General features: G+C 43.8%; 1 protein-coding gene across 1 annotated transcript in view; it reads right to left on the bottom strand.

Moving 5' to 3' along the window:
* The window catches only part of LOC135224731 (contactin-1-like), a 62,895-nt gene that overhangs the window by 7,077 nt on the left and 32,410 nt on the right, over positions 1-23,408 (bottom strand). The window contains exons 2-6 of the mRNA XM_064264045.1: positions 11,300-11,400; positions 3,320-3,488; positions 2,591-2,781; positions 2,045-2,174; positions 38-184 (exon numbers count right to left, since the gene is read on the bottom strand). Coding sequence (XP_064120115.1) covers positions 38-184; positions 2,045-2,174; positions 2,591-2,781; positions 3,320-3,488; positions 11,300-11,400 — 738 coding nt within the window. The remainder of the gene's footprint in view (positions 1-37; positions 185-2,044; positions 2,175-2,590; positions 2,782-3,319; positions 3,489-11,299; positions 11,401-23,408) is intronic.

The following is a 23,408-nucleotide window of genomic DNA, read 5'->3' as shown; positions in this document are numbered from 1 at the left end:
ATCAAATGAAGACTTGTGTTCCACATGCCTTACCTACCTGATTTACCAAACCTGTGCTGCTGACAATGGTCCACAAGAAGATAGAGACCTGAGACAGTTATCACACCCATGACAATGACAACAGCCACAATCCACACTTGAGGACTAAATCCTTCCATGTTTTCCTCTAGCATCCTTGCTAACTCTGAAAAAGAGAACATCTGTCACAATTTAGTCCAAAGTAATTACACTCTAACATGCTATGATAACAAATTTTAAAAAGCCACTTACTTTTATTTTTCCAAAAGTGGGAAAATGCTAGTGTGAAGATACTTCCTAATCATTTTCAACTAACAGCTAAAACAGAAATCTTGACATAAGAGCCACAACTTTCACTTAAAAATACATCATGGCTGGCTGCAAAAATTATAATGACTATATCCAATTTAGGATTATATACTCAGGGCTAGACCAATTCAAGACTAAGAATTTTACCTCTGCAGTATGGTTAACTATATTATACAGTATCTACAATTATTTCCATCATTAAGTATTTGTAATCTGTGATACTTCAACACATTCAGACATGAGCAAAAGCTTGCAACTAGGGAAGACTGTGTCTCTTGTGAATAGTTGGGGAATGATCCCTGGGCTTGAACTGTCACTCTATTCTGGCCAGCTTTGTTTGCAAAACTTTGCATTTCAGCAAGATGAACAATGCATTCCGAAGACATACTTCTTCTTCTGATACATGGAAAAAAGGAGACTGGAGCCATTATCTATCAAGGTCTTATATCCTCAAAAGTGGCAGGTTCTCACTGGGCAAAGGAAGCTTTCTGTTGAAGTTAGCAGTAAAGTCAGTCTGGCAAATGGTGCATTCTTGGCTACTGGTCATTTGACCCTTAGCAACCAAATCAGGAGCAATAAAACATGCTGACTAAAGACTAGCCTCCAGAAAAGTAACTGCTCTATACATTATTGTTACAGAAACTAAAACTTTGAGTTGATTTTTCCAACTCTCAAAGGGATAGCCCAAAGATTTGTTCTTAATGATTAAAGTATATCATATCTTTTTTAATAGTATATTGCAATGTCTTAAAAAATTAAAAATTGGATAAACTGTAAATGATGAGCATTCTGATAAAATTTCTTGCAATGATTTGTTTCCAAGACAGTATTTGATAAACATAGTTGGTTGAAAGTTGGACAATTACAACAGATATGTTTGATTGTAAGCATTGCTCTACATCCCTGCATCAAGGGATTCTGTTGTGTGGGTTAATAACAAATGCATAAAGGTTCAGATTAGTGTGACCAACTCAAAAATGGGATACTATTACTTCAATGGGTGTGCTTTTCAGAACGAACACAACAATCAACAGCTGGTCTAATTTAATTCAATTTTTTTACTTTCGAATCCACTATGCCACAATGCCAGCCATTTACTAAAGATGATGGATTTTGAGGCTAATAGCATATCACTAACAGGTATACTTGATCTAGTCATAATTGACTGAAGCTTTAGATGCTTTATCAATATCTTAATTTCCTTTTTAATGCCTACATGTGCAGGGACTTAGTGTATTCTATACCTATACTGGTTTGATACAATTTGTAGAGTGAACTTTCAAATTTGTTAAATGTTGGGATTTTTAGAAGCAGAAGGCCAATCTCCAGATGAGCAGACCATACAGGTACGTAAATAAGAGGTGAGTGGGTTGGACTGGGATAGATATAGATAGGAAATTTTTTTCTTATTTGTTGATGTACACACATTGGCTTGCTACTTGCACTGTGCTAGGCATTAGTTTTTTATATGATGTCATACAAAGGCTGTCAGTTCTCTCCTATTAATGGTTCAAAGGTGAGTAAGTGCATGCCAACATTCAATGGTTAATTCTCAAGCAATTCTTCCTCTTGTATTTAAGACTTCAGAAGTTATGTGTCTAGAGGAATTCATGTTAGTTCAGTGTTGAAATGATGAGTCTGTCATGAAAACAAATAAGAAATAAAAAATAACTACCACTTATAGTGAAGTTAACCAAAGTGAGAGGTTTATACTTACCAATTTCTGCTACATCGTGAAGAGTAGTACCATTGACAGAAACAATATCACTGACACCATAACTATTTTTGGTCCAAAGTTGAAACTCATAAGTACTATTTGGCTGAAGATGATATATATCAACTTGATTCTGGAAAGATAAAAGTATAATAATTTGCAAACATACTCCTGAAAAATAAGGTACAAGCATTAGAAATGGTTTGTCTAATCCAACAACAGTGCTATGTGATTTCAAACCATGTAAAAAAACCTTAATCTCATACAAATGATACACTTATAGCACAACACAAAAAAGTTAGGAAGCAAATTTCTGGCTTTGAAATTAGGGAGATGATGAAAAGGACCAACAAGTACATATGTATACATCTGTTTTATATCTGTTAGGGTCAATTCTGTTCCCACTCATCAATACTGCTCCACACTAGACTGCCATTTAATGCTAATTTACATCACTTTGGACTTTTCTGTTGTACCATGAATCTATGAGGTATGTATTCTGAAAGCTACTGTAACTGATGTTCATTTCACACAGCACTAAATCCCGACCTGATTGGGAGCAATATGGTGAGGAAGATGCAACCACTGGCTGGAAGGAAGTCGTCGATATCTGAGCTGCAATGTTGTCTTTGGTCCTTCTAAGGAGTCTTCCCAATCATCGTCCAGGTGCAAATGCCATTTGACAATGGCAATTACAGTCAATGCATGGACAGTAACATTTTGTGGAGGATCAGGAGGTCCTGTTTAGTTGAGTAAAAATTCAATATTACCTCAAATGTTGAATGACTTCTTATTACAACTTCTAGATATGAGTCAAAGTTGAACATTAAAACAATAAAATTACAAACCCTTCCTTATTAGCAAATCAGTTAGATTCTACAAGACTGTTCTTGAATTTATGTGCCTCTTACTACTTTTGTATACAAACCAAATACACTTTGGCATAAAACTTCTTCAAAGTATAAGAGCCTACTGCTTTCAAGTTATGCGGAACAATAGAAAGTAAAGAATTTACAAATATAGTCACAAAATTAATCATAGAATTTCTCCTCTTTCATTGAACAAAAAATAAGCTTGGTATAAATAAATTTCTCAGTTTTCACTTCACTTTATCTGGCAGCCATACAAACGTTCCTGAAATTTCAAATGTAAAAACATTCAAAAACAAACTTTGTGGTCTAAAAATGAAAAGCCTTTTTGTGTTAAGCATAATTATAATAACTGGCTGTCTAGTACACTGTATGCATATGTCATGTAATCCACACAACTGAAACCCACCTCTGACTATCAAATTATAGGATGAAAGAAGTCTTTCTTCAAACTCCTGGCGGCAAATGTAATATCCAGTCATCTGCCGTGTGACATTGGGCAAATATAATGACCCATCTGTGTGTACTTGTCTTCCAACGTTATTGTGTGGTCCGTCACTAAGCCAAACGACAGAAATCTGAAATAACATTACTCTGTTCAAATCACTTTCTTGTAAAACACTAAAATAAAAATAATACCCCCAAAAAAAAAAAAAAAGTCATAAATTAGTTCATACTTTCTCACACAGGTATAAACCCACTATTTTACTGTAATCAATGTAAAAAATATCACACTTTTCCCAATTTGATTTACAGCAATGTCACCTTACATTGCCAACAGTATAAACTTTAAATTAATCTATTACACTACAATCTAATATCGAAAACAATATGCAATTCCAATCTTCACGAAAAGGTACATACATTGTCCACACCTAAAATAAATTTCTCTTATTTTAGCGTAAATAACCAGGCATGTACCACATTCTCAACATGATATCTTTTGTTTAAAAATTCGGAAAAAATTTTGACTATTATTCCAACATTTTACATTTAGATATGTGGATGGATCTTCTCCTTACTCTAGCCTACAAGTGCATGTGTGATATTCAAATGGAAAATAGTTTTGTAGTACTGTGACTTGCCTATAAAAAACAACAAAATAAGTTAGAAGGATGTTTCTGTATATCCATAAACGTAATCATAAATGTGATAATAGAACACAATAAGGATGATAATATAAATGAAACAAAAGGGTAACAAGTTTTGTATTACTGGCAATCACTATGAATTACCAATGGGGGCACAAATACCCCTTGCAATGTTACACATTACTGTTTCATTTACATGGCCCCACTATTATGTTAATATTCGTACGTACTTCATTTTTACTGTTGTATGTTTCAAATTATATCAGATTTCCAATAGGCTTATGTTGAGAAATGTGTACACCAACAATGCCTTTGCACAAGTGTATTAAGTGCTGCACAGTCCACGATTATAATTTTAGGTTTCAATGTTCATTGATATTCTTGTATATAAACATGTTATTGTTATGATACAATAAAGTTTGTTCATACTTACCTGTCAGATATATATATAGCTGTATTCTCCGACGTCCGACAGAATTTTCAAAAACTCCCGGCACACGCAGTGGGCGGCCCAGGTGGTTAGTACCCATTCCCGCCGCTGGGAGGCGGATATCAGGAATCATTCCCATTTTCTATTCAGATTTTTCTTATACACTGTCCCCTGAGGGGAGGTGGGTGGGTACTTTAATTATATATATCTGCCAGGTAAGTATGAACAAACTTTATTGTATCATAACAATAACATTTTGTTCATGAAACTTACCTGTCAGATATATATATAGCTGAATCCCACCATTGGAGGTGGGAAGGGACAGAATAGAAGGATTTAGGAAACACCTCAAGTGCAGATGATTGACATCTTGATTCCTTACCTGTTAGCATAGCTGACTTCTTGATTACTGTCACCGAAGTCTGCTTTTGCTTTACTAGAGTTGCCAACAAGGTAGTGACCTGTGTAGTTGGTGCGCTCTAGATGATCTGTCAACGGGGCGTGACCACAATGTGACTAGACCATATTGACCATACTGTGAGGGCAACGAAGCTAAAACCACCACCTGACCTAACCTATCGAAGTTAGTCCCATAACTTCTAGGCTAACGAAAGGGAAAGCGCCTCAAGCGACCAACCCTTCAAAGTTAAAAGCACACCTATCCCTTTTTCTATAGGATAGGATTCGTGCTGCTTCCTGCCTCCAATAATATTTCTACGGATATGTATGGTCCTAGCGACTCGCAGATCTCATATGTCGTCTTCACATCCCGTCGGGAGTGTGAAGCGAACCCAGAGTTGCTTCGCTCAAACGTGGCACTCAGGATATTACTGAGTGTCATGCTCTGTTGAAATGCTTCCGAGGCCGCGCCCACCTCGTGAGCATTTACTTTAAAAGGTTTCAAATCTTTGTTCAAACATGACGAATGAGCCTCTTAGAAAGACTCCTTAAAAATAACGCCAGGGCGTTCTTCGACATGGGCAAGTCTGGTCTTTTTACGGAACACCGCAGATTGTCCGAATGACCTTGACTTTCTTTAGTTTTATCAAGATAAAACTTGAGAGCCCCGACAGGGCACAGGACTCTCTGTGGCTCTTGCCCCAATAATTTGTGCCATCCCCTTGATCTCCAGGTCTCTGGGCCAAGGGTTAGACGGGTTTTCGTTCTTAGCAAGAACGGAAGGCTTAGAGGACACCGAATTATGTCCTCTAAAGCCAAAACCTCTGATGATGGCTAAAACCTCACTAACCCTCATTTCCGTAGCTAGAGTGGTTAGAAAATTAGCCTTTCTGGTCACGTGTATTAAGTTTACAGAAAGGAGAGGTTCGAAATGCTTTGACATCAAGAACTTCAGACTACGTCTAAGTTCCATCAAGATTTCCGCAGACCTCAAAGATCGTGAAGGGCTTTGTTGTTTGACAGATCCGAATCTCTGAGCCTAGAGGCCGTCAACAACATATTTCCGTATTCTACAATCGTTGGGACTGTTAGCTTATCCCATACTTCAGACGGAATGGGAAGGCGGTAAAGTCATTCACAGAGGTCAGAGGTAGAGGAACAGTCATTCTTCCTGCCCTATGTCCAGAAACGGCCCACTCCGATTGGTACACTGCAAAATATGCAGCACTGCTTTGCTTTGGCAATGAGACTTGCAATTAATCTTGAAGATCCTCTCGCTTCTTGACAGTCTGAACGCATTCAGATTCAGAGCGGAGAGATTTTAGGTACCTCTCGAAGTGAGGCTGTTAGAGTAGACCGATTCTCTCGGGAAGGGTCCTTGGAAAGTGCTCTCTGAAGGACGTGACCTCTGTGAATCCAGCCTCTCGAAGGCCAACATGGGGCGATCAGCGTCTTTCTCACTCCCTCTGACGCCAGCGATTATCTTCTTACATTTCCTAAGCTTTTTGAATAGGGGAAAAGGGCTAACCAACTATCCCCATTCCATACTATAGGATGGCGTCTATTGCTACCGCTCTCGATCGAGAATAAGGGCGCAACGTAGAGGAAGCTTCTTCGTCTTCAATATTGCAAAATCTACGAAAGGACGTCCCCAAAGTCTCCACAACTCTCGACATACTTCTAAGCGAGGATTACTCAAAAGTCAAACGTCAGTAGTTGCTGCCGTCGATCGAGAAGATCCGCACGGACGTGCAATCGTGTAACGAACCTCTTAAGGATCGTTACGTTCCGTGCCTATGCCGATAACCATCTCTCTTTTCTTGGGATATGAGAGAGCTGCGGAATTATCTGAGATGATTTGGACCACTCGACCAAAACCTCACTCTTCGAGGAACTGGAGAGCCAACCAAATTGCTTCCAATTCTTTTAGATTATGTGCCAGGAACCTCTGTCCGGATGCCTGGCTCCCTCTCATTATCACCTGAGGGATCCTTAACCCATTGAGAGACGTTTAGAATTATCTCTAGATCTTTGATGTTATTTTCAGTTCTCCTGTAGGAAAACTGTAGAGGTCTGAATTGCAGTCTATTCAGGGAAACAAGCTTCTCCAGCGAGGAAATGGTCCCCAGCAGACTCATCCATTCCCTCACTAAGCATGCTTCCTTCCCTAATAAGGCTGCGCTTTGCATAAGCAGGAGAGCATTATTATAGTGCTATGCTGCGGTAGACTCGTACAGAATTCTGTTACAGTGCGGTAAGCAGCGCCGAACATGTCTAAGAGATATCTCTGTTGAAAATTTCTTAGCAAAAGGAAGTCGTTTATTCATGATTACCAGAAATCCCCTCAACCCGAGGCGAAAGTCATGATTGTAGGGCAGAGATACGGTTCGTAAATCAATCCCGCGGGAGAGAGAGACGTAACCGACTGAGCAGTACAACGAGCTACCTAACACTGAGTTGGTGACAGTGTGAGACACTGTGACAGTTACAGGCAGCAGCTTATGTTCACCTTCTCGCAGTCTTATGCCGAGTTGCCAGCTATTCTATTCATCTAAGGAATAGATTTTCCATTTTTTGAACAGAAACTCTCAAGTTGGCATATCTAAGCGAAACAGAATTCGCTAATACAGAAGCTGATTTTGTGTTGTCGTAACATTACGCTTAATTAACCAAATGTTAAATCGGAAACTCCTGGAAAGTTGCCGGGAGTACCGATTAAATATACTGCGTCATCCACAATGACAGCAACCTCTCGTTTCGCACTATTCTGCCTGAGTTACCAGCTACTCTCTTCTAAGAACGGAATAGGTTCGTTACTATTTATCGATCATAAGAAAATTCTCAAGCAGGCATATTTAAGCGAAACATAATTCGCTACATGCAGAAGCTGAGTTGGTGTTGTTGTAACAATACCTTCAAGCATTGTCCTTACACCGGAAACTCCTGGAAGTTTGCAGGAAGTACCGATTAAATACACTTAAAATAACAGTCCTTTCGGTTGCCATCTGTAGAGGTAACCACGATATGCGTATATGCTTGAACTTTACATTTCATTAGTAATATGACGCGAAGTTAAAATACCTAAGTATTGCAGTCACTTGAACATATAATTCTCTACTACATTCTTTCCTCGACGAGGAAGAGAGAGAGAATGGAAATCGACTGTCTTCATTCTCTTTGCCAAGAAAAGGAATAATATTATTCAAATGGAAATCCTCAAGTGAGAACCGAAGATCGAAAAGGAAAGTTCAAGCTTCTTATGATATTTGACATAAGACTTCATGGACGTAGTCTATAAGTTTTTCCTGGATGAGCCTCTGACTAATGAATGAGAGCTCTTTCGAAATTTTGTTACTTATCCGCTTATGCGATAAAATGTTATTAAGAACTTTTGTCAATGAGAACTAATACCCAATTGCATGACGGAAAGTAATCCAGGAATTCGAGCATATAGCCTTCCCGATTCCCGCAGAAATCGAGGAAGGGGCAGGATTCCTGATTAGAGACTGGGCTTACGACAGGAAGGACCTTAATGTTCCCCTTCGGCAGCGCAATCCCGAAAGCAGACGAGGCGTTTTATGACACCGAAATCTGCTTACAGTTTTCCTGGTGGAATTCATCAAGTGATGGATTCTCTTGAACGCTAGCCCTTCGTAGAAAGAGAAGTATACATCTTGACGAGACCAAACTCCTTCCTCTACTTCGGACGACGCTCTCTTGAAGAGCGTTCTTGCAGGAATTCCTGCCGAACCGTCTTGATGCGTAGGACGCCTATCGTTCTGAAGAACGTCCTGGCAAAGTGCTCTACCGAGCGTCATGACGTGTAGGATGCCGAGCGTCTTCAAAAGCGTCCTCGCTAGCGTCCTGGCGAGCGTCCAGATGTGTAAGACATCGAGCGTCTTCCAAAAAGCTTATCAATGTTTATGACGTCGAGCGTCTTCTGAAAGGCCACCCGAAAAGCGTCCTGGAGAGCCGCACACTGCTCCTGAAGTGTGAGAGCACTATAGGAAGACGTAAGGCTATCGTCTCCAAGACGGCCTTAAAGACTTTCGTTACCTTCTAACAAAGACGGTGGCCGCCTGTGTAACATTTTTGGCGTCTTAGTAATGCAAGTGAAAATATCCAGACACGCGCTCAAAAAGGAACGCCGAGCGTTCCGAAAGGCATCGTCGCGAGGTGCTTGCCGAACGTCCTGATTGCATTCTTTGAGCGTCTTGAAGAGCGTCCGGAATAAAAGAGCGACGAACATCAAGGGAAGCGTCATAGTGAATGACTTGCGTCAACACGAGTACCCTTGAGAGGCTTCCTGGCGAGGGGAAGAGCCGCTCATGAAACGCGAGCGTCCTAAGCATAAGTACGGTGATCGCTCATCAGGACGAGTCTTAAGGACGTTCGCCACTCTTGACAAAAACGACGGCCGGCTGTGCGACATCTTGCGTCTTTGTCACGCTCATGACACTGCAGAAGGGCATTTAAAAGGACGCCTGTGTGTTCTTGGGTATGAGGAATTCTTTGCCCTTCTCCTGTCGAAAACTAGGATAGTCTGTCCAGTGTCATCTCTGTCCGCTGACGAGCGTCCCTTAGGGACGAGTAAGATGCGTCTTGGCGAGCTATTTGACTATGCAAATCAGCTTGCCGGACGTCAATCTTATGAGCTTGAACAATATCCCGTTTCGTAGTAAAGCGAACGTCACATAACGTATACATAACGCCATGAGGGGAGGAGGAAACCTTAGCCGATGACAAATAAGACCTCCTCCTTGGAGCGTCCACCAAATTGGCGAATCTCCTTGAGAAGAAGACGGTGCTTTCAATCCTGCTTCTTCTCCTGTTTCGTACCAGATCCAGCTCTCCCTTTCAGTCTAGATGGAGGAAGTGCAAACGAAGTCTTCCTCTCGATAGAGCGTTGAATGTCTCGAAAGGCGTCCTTGTGAGGGTCCTGCCTTAAGGACATTTTTAATCTCTTGACCAAGACGACAGCCGCCTGTGCGACATTTTGCGTCTTTGTCACGCTTATCGATATTAAGTCAAGCCGAAGGGACGCCAGATCGATGTGGGTTCCCCGTAACCCTCCTTCGGCTTTCGACATGCCCTCTCCCTATCCTGGGAGTCCGACAGAGGTCCAGGCCTAGAGGCGTTATGGGGCGGATCTGACGTTCCCTCCTGACGAGAGAGAGACGTGCAAGCGTCCTCTTCTCTAAAGCTTCTTAGAGGGCGCGAGTCCTTCCGAGAGCTCCAACCTTGCGGGGAGGACGCCTCGGAGGACGAGAAGCAATCTTTCATGATTCGTGCACGTGCACGATCTTTGGCAGCCTTATCCTGCCGAAGGGACGCCAGATCGGTGGGGGGGTTCCCGTAACCCTCCTTCGGTTTTCAACTTGCCCCCTCCCTGGTCCTGGGAGTCCGACAGAGGTTTAGACCTAGAGGCGTTATAGGACCGATCTGACGCCCCCTCCACAACACTAGGGCAAAATCAACATCACTACACTCACAACACTGATTGGAGAGCGAGCACTTTTTCAAGCTTACTTGATGTAAACCACAATAATAGAAAGGGCATTACTTCTCACAGAACTTCCTCTAGGCCCGTAAGCCATACCACAGGGTTAGCAAATCAAGTCTACTGGAGGTTAGTAGGTTCATTATCCTAACTTCTGTTAGTGGAGGAAGACCTCCTGATTCTATCACGCTCTAAATTGCGTACATACGAATCATACGTCTCTTTCGGAATCAGTCAACATTACACTAATTACATTGATCTCTCAACAAAGAAAACATGTAAACGTCATGTATACTAAACGAGTGTCTACCGAAGGTTTCGGTAGCCTCCCCTTACCCGTTGCAGACAACAACATCTGAAACTAGGCTACTAGATTCAGACATCATATGCAATGAAAAAATTTTAATTAATTTATGATAGCGTATGCCTAGCCACAAATCCAAGTCAATCATTCAAAAATAAGTAGGATACTTAAGCGGCTAATGAAGTTTCAAAATCCTAGGCGGAGGTAGTGGAAACAGGTGTTTTCACTACCGCGACAGAGAAAAATCTGAATAGAAAATGGGAATGATTCCTGATATCCCCGCCTCCAGCGGCGGGAATGGGTACTAACCCAACCTGGCCCGCCCACTGCGTGTGCCGGAGTTTTTTGAAATTCTGTCGGACGTCGGAGAATACAGCTATATATATATCTGACAGGTAAGTTTCATGAACAAATTATTTTTTATATAATAACGACGATGTCTACTTGGTTACTTATGGATATACTGTACTTTATAATGTACTGGTATGCTTAGGTTGATAGGTTACCTATGCACTTTCAAAGCTTTCATTAAACCCACGTTTCCTCCATAGCCACCAAGCTTCATAAAACTTCAATAGGAAAAATTTTCATAAGAAAATTAGGTTTCATCTGATACTTAGTCATTAACATAACCTAGGGAGAAAATTATAAAAAAGATAACTTACGTTAGAACCATGGTCACATTGGAGAGTTACATCGTCTTCTACATCAACATAGCGAGTAATCACATCATGGGGGATATGGTCCAAGATACTACCATATACACCTGAAAAGTTAATAAGTCATGATCACATTTCAACATTTCAATTCATCGCAAAAATGTGATCTGTCAATCCCATAGTTAGAAACTATACAAGTGTAAATGATGTGGCAGTCCATAAGAGCCTCTTTAGCCTTGCATGGCGCACAGGATTCACTAAGTGACTTGTTTACTTCTGATTTCTTATAAGGCCTACTTATGGTTAATATGCTGTTTGTGTTATCTGCTGATTTTAACGTGAATACTAGTTTAACTTATACTGTATTGTAAAAGCTGACTTTTTAATTATCTCCCTTGATAAACTGAACCTTCGCCCTCCAACTCGTTTGAATAAATATTATAAACGTCATCAGTGGAAATGTAATTCCATTACAAAGATCTCTGAAAATATAAAATGTATGGAAAATGGGCACAATTTCTCAACTCCAAGAAATCTTGTCTTTCTCATGACCTTACACTAAACACAGAGGCTCGCTTGGTAGTGTTACAGATCAACATGGCTGGTTATCTCCAGAAGCCTGTCAACAAAAGTTCTACCTCAGTTGACTTAAACATTGATAAAGTTCACCGATACCTCTAACAAGTGTTGAATTTGTAATGGACAATTTACTAAACTGAATGAATAAAGTACTAACAGATATCAGGGACCACAATATGGAGTACTACACTGCATTGCTGATTCAGCACTGGGAAATAAATGCATACTGAGAAAGAAAAATAACCGACAGGTCTGCCGCCCGGGATACATAATATAACAGGGCCCTGTTGCTGCCACTGAAAATAACCCACAGCCTATTTGCAGGTGATGTCTCAGTCTCTACAATTCTTTACAATGATTTAGATTTGACACCTACTGGCACCATCACTGTTCTATGAGAGTGTTGAGTGTCAGTAACATTTCACCCCAACTCTGTAAATTATAGTTCCAAAGAAACAAAATACTAACCTGTGATGGATGTGATAGCTTCTGATAATAGTAATAGCATAACAGTATTAAATTTCTTCATAACAAAGATATATAATGGATAAAGGACTTTTAATTTTATTTGTAAGTTTTCATAGTTTAAGCACCAGTTCTTACCAAATATGATATTGTAATGATACAATTAAGTTTGTTCATACTTACCTGGCAGATATATATATAGCTGTATTTTTCCGAATCCGACAGAAATTTAAACACTTACGACACACGCAGTGGGAGTCAGGTGGTTAGTACCCATTCCCGCCGCTGGGAGGCGGGTATCAGGAACCATTCCCATTTTCTATTCATAATTTATTTCCACTGTCTCCTGAGGGGAGGTGGGTGGGTACTTGATTATATATATCTGCCAGGTAAGTATGAACAAACTTAATTGTATCATTACAATATCATTTTGTTCATGAAACTTACCTGTCAGATATATATATAGCTGAATCCCACCTTTGGTGGTGGGAGTAGACAGAATAGAAGATTTTAGGAAACATATATATGCAGATAATTGATATCTTGGTTCCTTACCTGTTAGCATAGCTGACTTCGTGGTTACTGCCGCGTAAGTCTGCTTGTGCTACTAGAGTTGCCAGCAAGGTAGAGACCTATAAAGCTGGTGCACTCCAGATGATCTGTCAACAGGGGCGAGACCACGACGTGACTAGACCATTGACCATACATATGAGGGCAACGAAGTAAAACCAAACCACCTGGCGTAGCCTACCAAAAGTATCCCACTTAGACTAAGCTAATGGAAGGGAGATCCGCCGCAGGCGGTCAACCCACGACTACCATAACACAATAAAAACTCCCCTAACCATTAAAGGATAGGATGAGCGCTACCTCCTGCCCCAAAAACGTGTCTGCAGCGGCGTATGGTCCGAGCGAGTAACAATTTTCGTATGTTGCTTTCACCTCCCGCAGGTAGTGTGAAGCGAACACCGAATTGCCCAAAATATCTTTGATTGCCATATTTTTGTGAAAAGCCACAGAAGTAGCAATAGCCCTCAACTCGTGGGCTTTCACTTTCAGAAGCTCCATGTCACTTTCACTACACTTTTCATGGGCTTCCTTAACCGTACTTCTTAAGAAGAACGCCAGTGCGTTCTTCAACATCGGAAGATCTGGTTTTTTTCACAGAGCACCACAAGTTCTCCGAAGAGCCTCTGCATGCTCTGGTTCTCTGCAAATAAAACTTGAGAGCCCTGACAGGACACAGGACTCTCTCAGCTTCAGGTCCCACTAGCTACGACAAACCCTTTGATCTCGAACGTCCTCGCCAAGGGTTGGAAGGGTTCTCGTTCTTTGCTAAGAACGTAGGACTTAAGGAACAAACTGCACTATGATCCTTGAACCCAATGTGCTTGCTTATGACTTGAATTTCGCTAACCCTCTTCGCCGTCGCCAGAGCGGTTAGGAAAATGTCTTTCTTAGTAAGATTCCTAAGCGAGGCTAAATGGAGCGGTTCAAATTGACTCGACATGAGAAACTTAAGTACCGCTCCACGTCTAAGTTCCACGATGGTACTTTCGGTTGGAGAACTTTCACAGTCTCAAATGATCTAATGAGATCATGAATGTCTCTATCATTCGCTAAGTCGAGTCCTCTATGCCTGAAGACCACAGAAAGCACGCTTCTGTAGCCTTTAATCGTGGGAACGGCTAGTTTCGCTTCTTTCCTAAGGTGAAGAAGGAAATCTGCTATCTGGCTCACAGAGGTTGAGGTGGAGGAAATGCCCTTTCTTTCTGCACCAACTTCTAAAGACAGCCCACTTTGATTGGTAAACTGCGATTGAGGAGGGCCTCCTTGCGGTGGCAATCGCCGTTGCCACAGGTCTTGAAAAATGATATTGTTATGATACAATAAAGTTTCATACATACTTACCTGGCAGATATATACATAGCTAAGACTCCGTCGTCCCCGACAGAAATTCAAATTTCGCGGCACATGGACACGCTGCAGGTAGGTCAGGTGATCTACCGTCCTGCCCCTGGGTGGCAGGATTAGGAACCATTCCTGTTTTTCTATCATATTTTTTCTCTTCCACCTGTCTCCTTGCGGGGAGGCTGGGTGGGCCCTAATCGTATATATCTGCCAGGTAAGTATGGTATGAAACTTTATTGTATCATAACATATCATTTTCATACAATCAACTTACCTGTCAGATATATACATAGCTGATTGGCACCCTTCGGTGGAGGGTAAGAGACAGCTACTATATGGAATAGACAGGTAAACACATATGTTGTAGTATAAATAAAACCTTGGTTCCTACCTGATAGGTGGTAGACTTCGTGGGTGTTTTGCCCCAGTAGTCCTGCATCACCTCAAGAAACTTTAGCGAGATATGTGATCTATGGCCAAGAGTTCTTGTGGGTCTGCCGAAGGTCTTATCCACTTACTCGGCAGAGCCTGAAAGGACTTTGTCATGGGTGCTGATCCACTTATATGACAATACACCTTATGAAGGAGCGCAACACCGATCCCGATCACCTGATCCTAACACGAGGGTTCGCGCTCAAATTGGAAAGAGTTATCCCCACACTCCTTTCAAAAACCCCAATAATTTCACTAAGTTAAAAAACTTTAACTCAAAGTTAAGGATCAGTGTCGGCTCCTTATCCCAGTAACGTATCCGCAGAAACGTATAAACCAAAAAGAGAAGGATCTCTCGTAGGTTAACTTGACATCCTTTGTGTAATGAGAAGTCAACACAGAGTTGCCTCTACCGTACAACACAGCTAATATGTCTTATATGACATATTGTTATGTAAAGAACAAGAATTTGCAAAAGCGCGCACATTCCTGCGCTTTTAATTCTCAGCTGTTTGAAGGAATCAAGTCACTAATGAAGTGCTTAGGAGATCTCCATGTTTCAAAGAAGACAGGGCTTTCTTGAAATGGATCTCACCCGACTGAAGCCTGAAGCCTGGCAGAACCTCGCGCCTGGCTGGTGCTTCGCTCTTGGTTGGCGCCTAGCGCATTGTCTGGTACCTTTCGCTTGACTGGCGCCTCGCATCTGGATGACGCTTCGCGTCTTAGCTGGAGATTCGCGCCTAGAGCCTGGCTTGCGCCTGGCTGGCTGCTCGCGCCTGGCTGGCGCCTCGCGCCTGGCTGGCGCTTTGTGTCTGCCTGGCGCCTTGCGCCTGGCTGGCGTCTAGCTCCTGGTTGGAGTGGCGCCTTGCGCCTGCCTGGAGCTTCGCGGCTGGCTGGCACCTCGCGGCTGGCTGGCACCTCGCGCCTGGCTGGCGTCTCGCGCCAGGTTGGCGCTTTGTGCCTGCCTGGCGCCTCGCGCCTGGCTGGCGTTTCGCGCCAGGTTGGCGCTTTGTGCCTGCCTGGAGCTTCGCGCCTGGCTGGCGTCTCGCGCCCGGTTGGAGTGGCGCCTTGCGCCTGCCTGGAGCTTCGCCGCTGGCTGGTACCTCGCGCCTGCCTGGCGCCTCGCGCCTGGGTGGCTCCTCCCCACTTGCCGGAGCTTCGAGCTTGGTAGAGTCTCGAGATGTCTGGCAATGTCCACATCGGACACTCTTATCTGTCCTATATGTTCGCATCTAGCGCATCTGTGTCAGGTTGTAGGCCCGGTCTTTCTCCTCATCAGACAATGACAGTGTTCTTGGGGCTGTCTGCAGGTTTCTTCTTCCTTACTGACTGTGTCAGAAGGTCTTGAGTCGCCTTCTCAGTTAATGAACGAGAAATGTCCTTCACTACTGAGAAGGGAACAAAAAGTCAGACAAAGGCGAGTACAGAAGCGCTGCCCTCTGAGCGTGGGAGACCGCTTTGGTTAAAAAGACACTATATACTGTCCTCTTTTTAAGAAGACCTGCTCCAAACAAAGAGGAGATCTCAACCGAGCCATCCTGATCCGCTTTGTCTATACAAGACAAAATACACCGAAGGACTTCTGGTTCGAGTCCTTCAGAATCATGGGCTTTCTTGGACATCACCCCAAGGGACCAATCTAAGAAGTTGAAAACTTCCAATACATGAAAGAGTCCCTTTGAGGAGATGGTCCCCCAGTTCTGAAATGCCCCAAGTTATACGGGCAGAGTTCAAACCTTGTCTACGTGAGCGCAACTAAGGTCGAAAAGTCCGCTTCTGACTAGTAGACGGAAGAGAAATACCCCTATTCTCTCCCGTCTGATATCAATGCCTCTTTTACCAGCTAGTCTCGCTGGAGGCATGCAGAAGACCGTTCTAACTAACACCTTCTTCAAATGGCGGGCTTCATTCTAAGAAAAAACGAAGATTTCTTCGCTGCACTGCACTCGAGAAAAGGAGAGAGGCAGGAGTCAAGTCGTCTCCATACTCCTCTAGAAGCAAGGCTGTCAAACATTATAGTTCGACAGTCCTTCTCTTCCTTGAAACTCCTCCTCCGAGTTTACTTCTAACTCGGGTCCTAGATGAGTCTCCGTTGCTAATTCGTACGTCTTTCCTCTGGAGGAGACAAACTCCTAAAAGGAGAGGGGCTAAGGGAATGATATTCCTTCCTCTTCCCCGCTTTAATAGTCCTGGAAGGCGCCAACAGCCCAGGCTTCTCTCCATAAATGATGACGCTTCCCGCTTGGATGGATAACGCTCTAGTCAGCCAAGCGTCCTGGCTGACGCCTCCCGTTTTGTGTGGCTGCTGACGTCTGGATGACGCCTCGCGCCTGGAAGACGCTTCGCTCTCAAAAGGCGTCCTAACTGGCGCCAAAACCTTTTGGTTGGAGCCTCGCGTCTAAAAGCAGCTTTAAATGACTATTCATGTCTTGACTACGTCTCACGTCTCTCTGGCGTTACGTGTCTTCCGTAAGATTCTCCCGATCTCGCTCTCGCAAACCGAAGCCTCTGCGATATGTTTGGAAGCTTCACGTCTGCATGACGCCTCTCGCTTCGCAGGGGAGAGAGGACGAGACTTCTTGATTGGAAAGCGCAACGTCCTTCCTACGAGGCGCTAACACTCCCACCAAGAGGCCAGTTGCTCTTGTACTGGCAAGATAATCTTCCTTGAAGCTTTTCCCACGTCATCTTCAATCGGGGGAGAAGTAGGAAAAGGAAGCAGTCTATAGGAAGCCTGTTCGTCTTCTCACAACTCTTCCCAATAAATGTTAAACATGTTTAACAGTTATTATCGTCGATCGAGAAGGATCTCTTTGTTAACGCGAATAGGAGCGAAAAAAGAGATTCTCGATGCTCTATGCGATATGAGAGTGTCGTGGAAATGGCCTAAGTGATTAAATGGGTAACGAAATCAGGAACGAATCTTGCCGTTACCGAGCTTGGTGTCCGAGAGTCTACTGGACTCCTAGGTTAATAACTCGCTAAAACGAGAAAATCTTGGATGGTGCTCTTGGCTCACTGCCGCCAGGCTGGCGCTTCTGGCGCAAATTTTGCGCCAGGCTGCGCTTCTGGAGCATTGCGCCAGTTGGTACTTCTGGCGCGTTGCGCCAGACTGGCGCTTTCTTCTAATTCTTTTTATGTTATGTGCCAGAACAGCTGTGCCTTTATGGTACCCGACATCCTTTCACATGTTAATTCCGTTCTTAGTAGGAAAAAACTTTATATACGTAGTATAGTCCATTCAGGAAACAATTCTGTCCCCAAAGAGATGTTTCCCATCCGACTCATCCATCTTCTTCTGAGCAGGTACTCTAATAAGCTATGCTTTCGTAAGCCTGAGAGCATTACATAATATACTGTTCTGCTGCGATAGAATCCTTTAATAATGTTACCTACGGTAAACCGCATTGAAGGTTGTACTATCTCTCTTATTGAAAGCTTCTTAGCAAAAGGCATACAATATTTATTTTATGTTAGCTTAATTATCCCCTCAATCCGAGGTTAAGACCGCGATTGTAGGGAGAGATACGGAAAGTTATTTCCCTCCCGCAGGAGAGAGAGAGATTCGCCCGACCGCTCATGACTGACACCTACATGGTACTCACAGTAACTGGCATAGGCGTACTGCGTTGGTCTCAGGCTCTTAGCGAAAGCAGTCCCCGCTTACTCTTCCGAGTTGCCAGCTACTCCAATTAATAAAGGAATTTAATAAAATTATTATCGAACTTCAGGAAGTTCTTATTAAAGCATATTTAAGCGAAACAAGACTTCGATAAATCTAGAAGCTAAGTAGGTGTAGTCTTAACAATCCCTTTAAGCGTAGTCCTTCCTAGGAAAGACGTAGAAGGATACTTGTAATTGAGTTGCACAGAAAAGAAGTAACTACGGTATGTGTTTTTATGAATTGACCGTATCGTATTCTCATACAGCAGAAACTCTACTACCTTCTACTATCTTCGTTCTTTTCGTTTAATAGAACGATAGAAAGAGTATATATATATACACACACATATATATATATATATACATATATATATATATATATATATATATATATATATATATATATATATATATATATATATACATACACACATATATATATATATATACCTTAAGGAACGAAGTTAATCAAGGAACTCTTTAAATCTTCGTGATTTCTTCATAATCGCGGAAGAGACAGAATTCCTGTTCATCACTAGGGTTTACGGAAGGAAGTAGATATTTTCTTATCCGCCATCATACCCAAACATCGATGAGATCTTATTAAGAAAAACTCCAAAGCTCTTGCCTCCTCATCAAAACGAAGGGAAGAGCATGGATGAAGGAGAGAGTCCGCATTGAGAGGAACTGCCTAACAAGGAGTCTTCTGAATAATGAAAAGGGGCTTCTCTTAGTATCAGAATCCTTCTGACAAAAGCAACGGCCGCCTGTGCGACATCTTGCACATTTGCCAGGGGAAAGTTGTTCAAGTTAAAAATTCAAAGAGGAGTCTCGCGACTGACCTCTCTCTCTAATGAAGATTTTTTGAAATCTTCTGACGCCTGGCGTCTGGATCCTTGCTCCTAGCGCCTAGCGTCTGGGATAGTTCCGCGCGCCTGGAATGTTCCGCACGCTAGAAAGGAGGACTCGCTCCTGGAACGTTCCGCTTGCGTGGAAGGTCCCGTGCGCCCTAATAGATCCGAGCGCCTCTAGTCTTGTTATACGAGCCTCTTGCCAGAAAACGTTCAATGGAAGCATCCTTCTGATTGCCATTCTACTATAAGGCTCCTTAGTTAAGCCGCCTGTTTTCTCTTTGAAGGCGCCTTGCGCCAAGAAAAAGTTCTGGAACCGCGGCTCTCACTCAGTTGCTGGAACGCGGCTCGCGTTTATCTGTATGAACGAGGCTCGCGCTAGTCTGATGGAACGCGGCTCGCGCTAGTCTGTTGGAACGCGGCTCGCTGCTGGCTGTTGGAACGTGGCTCGCGCTAGCTTGCTGGCTGGCTCTCAGCCTCTCGCTCAGTGAGTCAGTGTTCTCTTATTCAGAGAACGCCGCCAGATCGTCCGAACTTCTAACATGTACATTCTTCGTCTTTTCGGGATGTAAGATGAAGAAACGGAAGAACAGACGCACTTTTTAAAGGCTGCCTTTGCAATGGCTATCCCTGGCAGTCTGGGACGTATTACAGATCCCGCCGAGGGAACGCCCGATCGGTGGGGATTCTCCATAACCTCCGTAAGGCTTTCGACTTTCCTTCTCCACTGGGCTTGTGAGTTTGGAAGAGGTCCTAGGCCTGAGAGCGAGACAGAGCCGATCGAACGCACCCTCTACTAATTAGGACGCCTTTCCAATGGCGAACTTGGCAGTCTGGGACGATCTACAGATCCTGCCGAGGGGACGCCTGATCGGTGGGGATTCTCCATAACCTCCGTAAGGCTTTCGACTTTCCTTCTCCTCTGGGTATGTGAGCTTGGAAGAGGTCTAGGCCTGGGAGCGAAACAGAGCCGAACAGAACGCAACCCTCCACTGCACTAACAGTAAAATCACTTCTTACCTTTCAATAGCTCGTATTTAGAGCTACCTTCCTTTGTCTTCAAATTGCAATATGAATTTGAAGATTCTGTGAAGTAAAGAAGGAGATGAGGATACCACACTACTAGTAATGTTAATGCTCTAACTGCTCGTTAGTACGAGAGCTATATAAACTTCTAAAGGAAGCGTAACTATTCTTTCCTTACATCGTCAAGAAGGAAGTTAGCTCAATCAATTCTAACATTTACTACACGTTATTATGAATAAATATTAAAATTTTCCTTCTTGCAAACTATGTGATTGTCTACCGAAAGTTCGGTAGTTACACGTAAACAATTCTTCGAAATTTCGAAGCCAAAGTTATCAAAACAAATTAATATGCGTATGCCGAACCAAAGATCCAGTACTTCCCTGCAAAAGATAGCCCAGAAGATCGATGGCGATGAAAATCCAAAAATCAAGTCAGGAGGAACTGCAAACGTTGTTTACATTCCAAGCGACAGAAAAAATATGATAGAAAACAGGAATGGTTCCTAATCCTGCCACCCAGGGCAGGACGGTAGATCACCTGACCTACCTGCAGCGTGTGCCCGCGAAATTTGAATTTCTGTCGGGGACGACGGAGTCTTAGCTATGTACTATATCTGACCAGGTAAGTTTGATTGTATGAAAACCCCTCGCTTCTGGCACAACTTCCTTGATAGTCTGAACGCAGTCTGACTCAGAGCGGGAGGTTTTTGTGGTTACCTCTCGAAGTGGGGCTGTCTGATTAGATCTTTCCTTAAGGGCCCAGAGTCCTTGGAAAGTCTACCAGAAAGGACATCACCTCCGTGACACCATCGACCGCTGGCCAAAGGGGGCGTGAGGGTCATCCTCCGCTCCCTTCCCGATGCAGCGACTTTCCTCATCACTTCCCCTAAGGATTTGAATGGGGGAAAAGCCGTAAATGTCTATTCCCGACCAATTTCCACGTAGGGCATCTACTGCCACTGCTCCCCTGGTCCAGAACTGGGAAGCAATACAGGAAAGTCTCTTCGTTCGGGAAGTTGGCGAAAACGTCCCATGAGGACGTCCCCACACTTCCATAGCGCGGCTGCGTCTACTTTTCCTGATGAAGGTCCATCCGTCGGCGAAGCTGTCCTTGCCGACTGAGAAGGTCCGCCTCGCACGTTTTTTCCACGCCTGACACAATCTTGTCAGAATCGTGCCGTTTTGCGACTTTCGACCAAATCAGGATCTTCTTTCGTGATGGCGAACCGAGAAGGAGAGTGATTTTCCCCCCTGTTTCCTGAGGTAATGCCAAGGCTGTGGTGTTGCCGGTTTATCTGAACCACCTTTGTTGGAGGACTCCTCTTGGAAGAACCTTAAGCAGGTAAAACACCGCTGAAAGTTTCTTTAGATTGATGTGCCAGGACACCTGTTCCCCTCTCCAGGTGCCTGAACACTTCTCGCCCCTCCCTCCCAGTGTTGCTCCCCAAACCCGTGGAGGACGCGTCCGGAGAACCAACACTGTCAGAGTTCCGAAGCTTGGAGCGAAAGTCCTTCCGCAAGCTTCTTTGGATCCAACCACCATTTGGAGGTGCTTTTTTTCACTTCTTCCGTCAAGACAAGCCTCTCTAGATCCTGTTTGCGTGACAATTGCCTTGAGAGGAAGAACTGAATGGTCGGTAGGTGCAACCTTCCCAGAAAACAAACATTCTCCAGTGAGGAAATGGTCCCAGCAGACTCATCCATTCCTCACCGAGCATGTTTCCTTCCCTATAAATGCTGACACTTTGTCTAGGCATTGAAGTTGTCGCCCCTGGGGACGGAAAACCCGAAAAGCCACTGGGGGGGGGGAGGGGGGGGGGGGGTTCCATCTGAATCCCCAGATAGACTAGGATGAGAAGGAGTCAGATGCGAACTTTTCCAGATTCAACCAGACGTCCCAGGGAACCTCGCTAACGACAGAGTCGTTGACGGTCCCTTCAGACACCGGTCTTGCGATGGAGGCTCGAATAAGCCAGTTCGTCTCAGGTAGAGAGAGATCTTATTTCCGAAGATGGAGCCACCTCGCAAACGTTTTCTTCATAAGAACTTGAACCCATCGGCGCCGTGCTGAGACCGAAGCAGAGTGCCCTGAATTGTAAAACCTTCCCTTTCAGGACAAACCGCAGGTATTTTTCTTGATCGGGGATGGATGGGACTGAAAGTATGCGTCCTGAAGGCTAAAGAGACCATCCAATTTCCCCCCGGTCGTAAGGCTGCAAGCACGGATTGAAGAGTGTCTCCATCTTGACTTCTGCTTGGTAACGAAGCGATTTTATACGTGCTAAAATCCGAACGGTGCGCCACCCCCCTGACTGCTTCGGCCAGACAACGGTGTAACAACCCCGGAGACTCCGGTCCGAAGACCTGTTTCTACCGCCTGCTTCTCGATCTATTGATCTATTGATCGTGAAGCACTTTCTTCTGCTTTTCTTCTCTCCCTGATACGAAGGAGACAATCCTTGGGTGTCGAAGACAGCGGGGGTAAACTTCAGGAAAGGAATTCTATCCGCCTTCTTGAACGATGTCCCCGAGACCAAGGCGACGGCACCTCCTCTTCCCATGCTCTCGGCAAAATGTTAGAAGTCTGGCTCCTACCGGTGTGGCTGAAGGACTTTCCCTCTCACCTCTTGCTCTTGGAAGGAGCGGCAGCCTTGCCTTTGAAAGAAGCCTCTTCTCGAGGGGCTGCTTCAGGAAGAAGCGATCAAAAGGGCTTCGATTTCTTTTCTTCAAAGCAAGAGGACCCAGAAGACGAAGTAGTTTGTAGGCTCCTAGAAGACTGTGCCAGAAGGGCTTGGGTTGCTTCTCCTGGGACTGTCAGCTATGTCCCTTTCCCATAGACTGGTGGAAGAGATGTTCTGAGAAAGGAGCAAAAGAAGATCCGCTTTTTGCGCTGGCGAGACCGACTTTGCAGAAAATTTGCAAAAGTGCTCTCTCCCTGAAGCAGTCCCGTTGCTGAAATGAGCAGCAATTCCTCAGAGCCATCCCGGCCGGCCTTGTCCATGCAGAGACAATACACTGGACAGCTCCCCCAGACGGATGGAATCCAGCTCCTGGACCTGGCATCCAAAACTCCTAGGCACGCATAAGAAAATTAAAGACCTCTAGTGTCCTGAGAGACCTTTAAGGTGAAAGTCTAACTCACTATGGCGTCCAAGAGACCTTAAGGAAAGACAGAAAAGATCTTCT

This window comes from Macrobrachium nipponense, chromosome 12 (genome assembly GCF_015104395.2).
Source record: "Macrobrachium nipponense isolate FS-2020 chromosome 12, ASM1510439v2, whole genome shotgun sequence".
NCBI classification, from domain to species: Eukaryota; Metazoa; Arthropoda; class Malacostraca; order Decapoda; family Palaemonidae; genus Macrobrachium; species Macrobrachium nipponense.
This window is presented reverse-complemented; position numbering and strand designations above follow the sequence as displayed.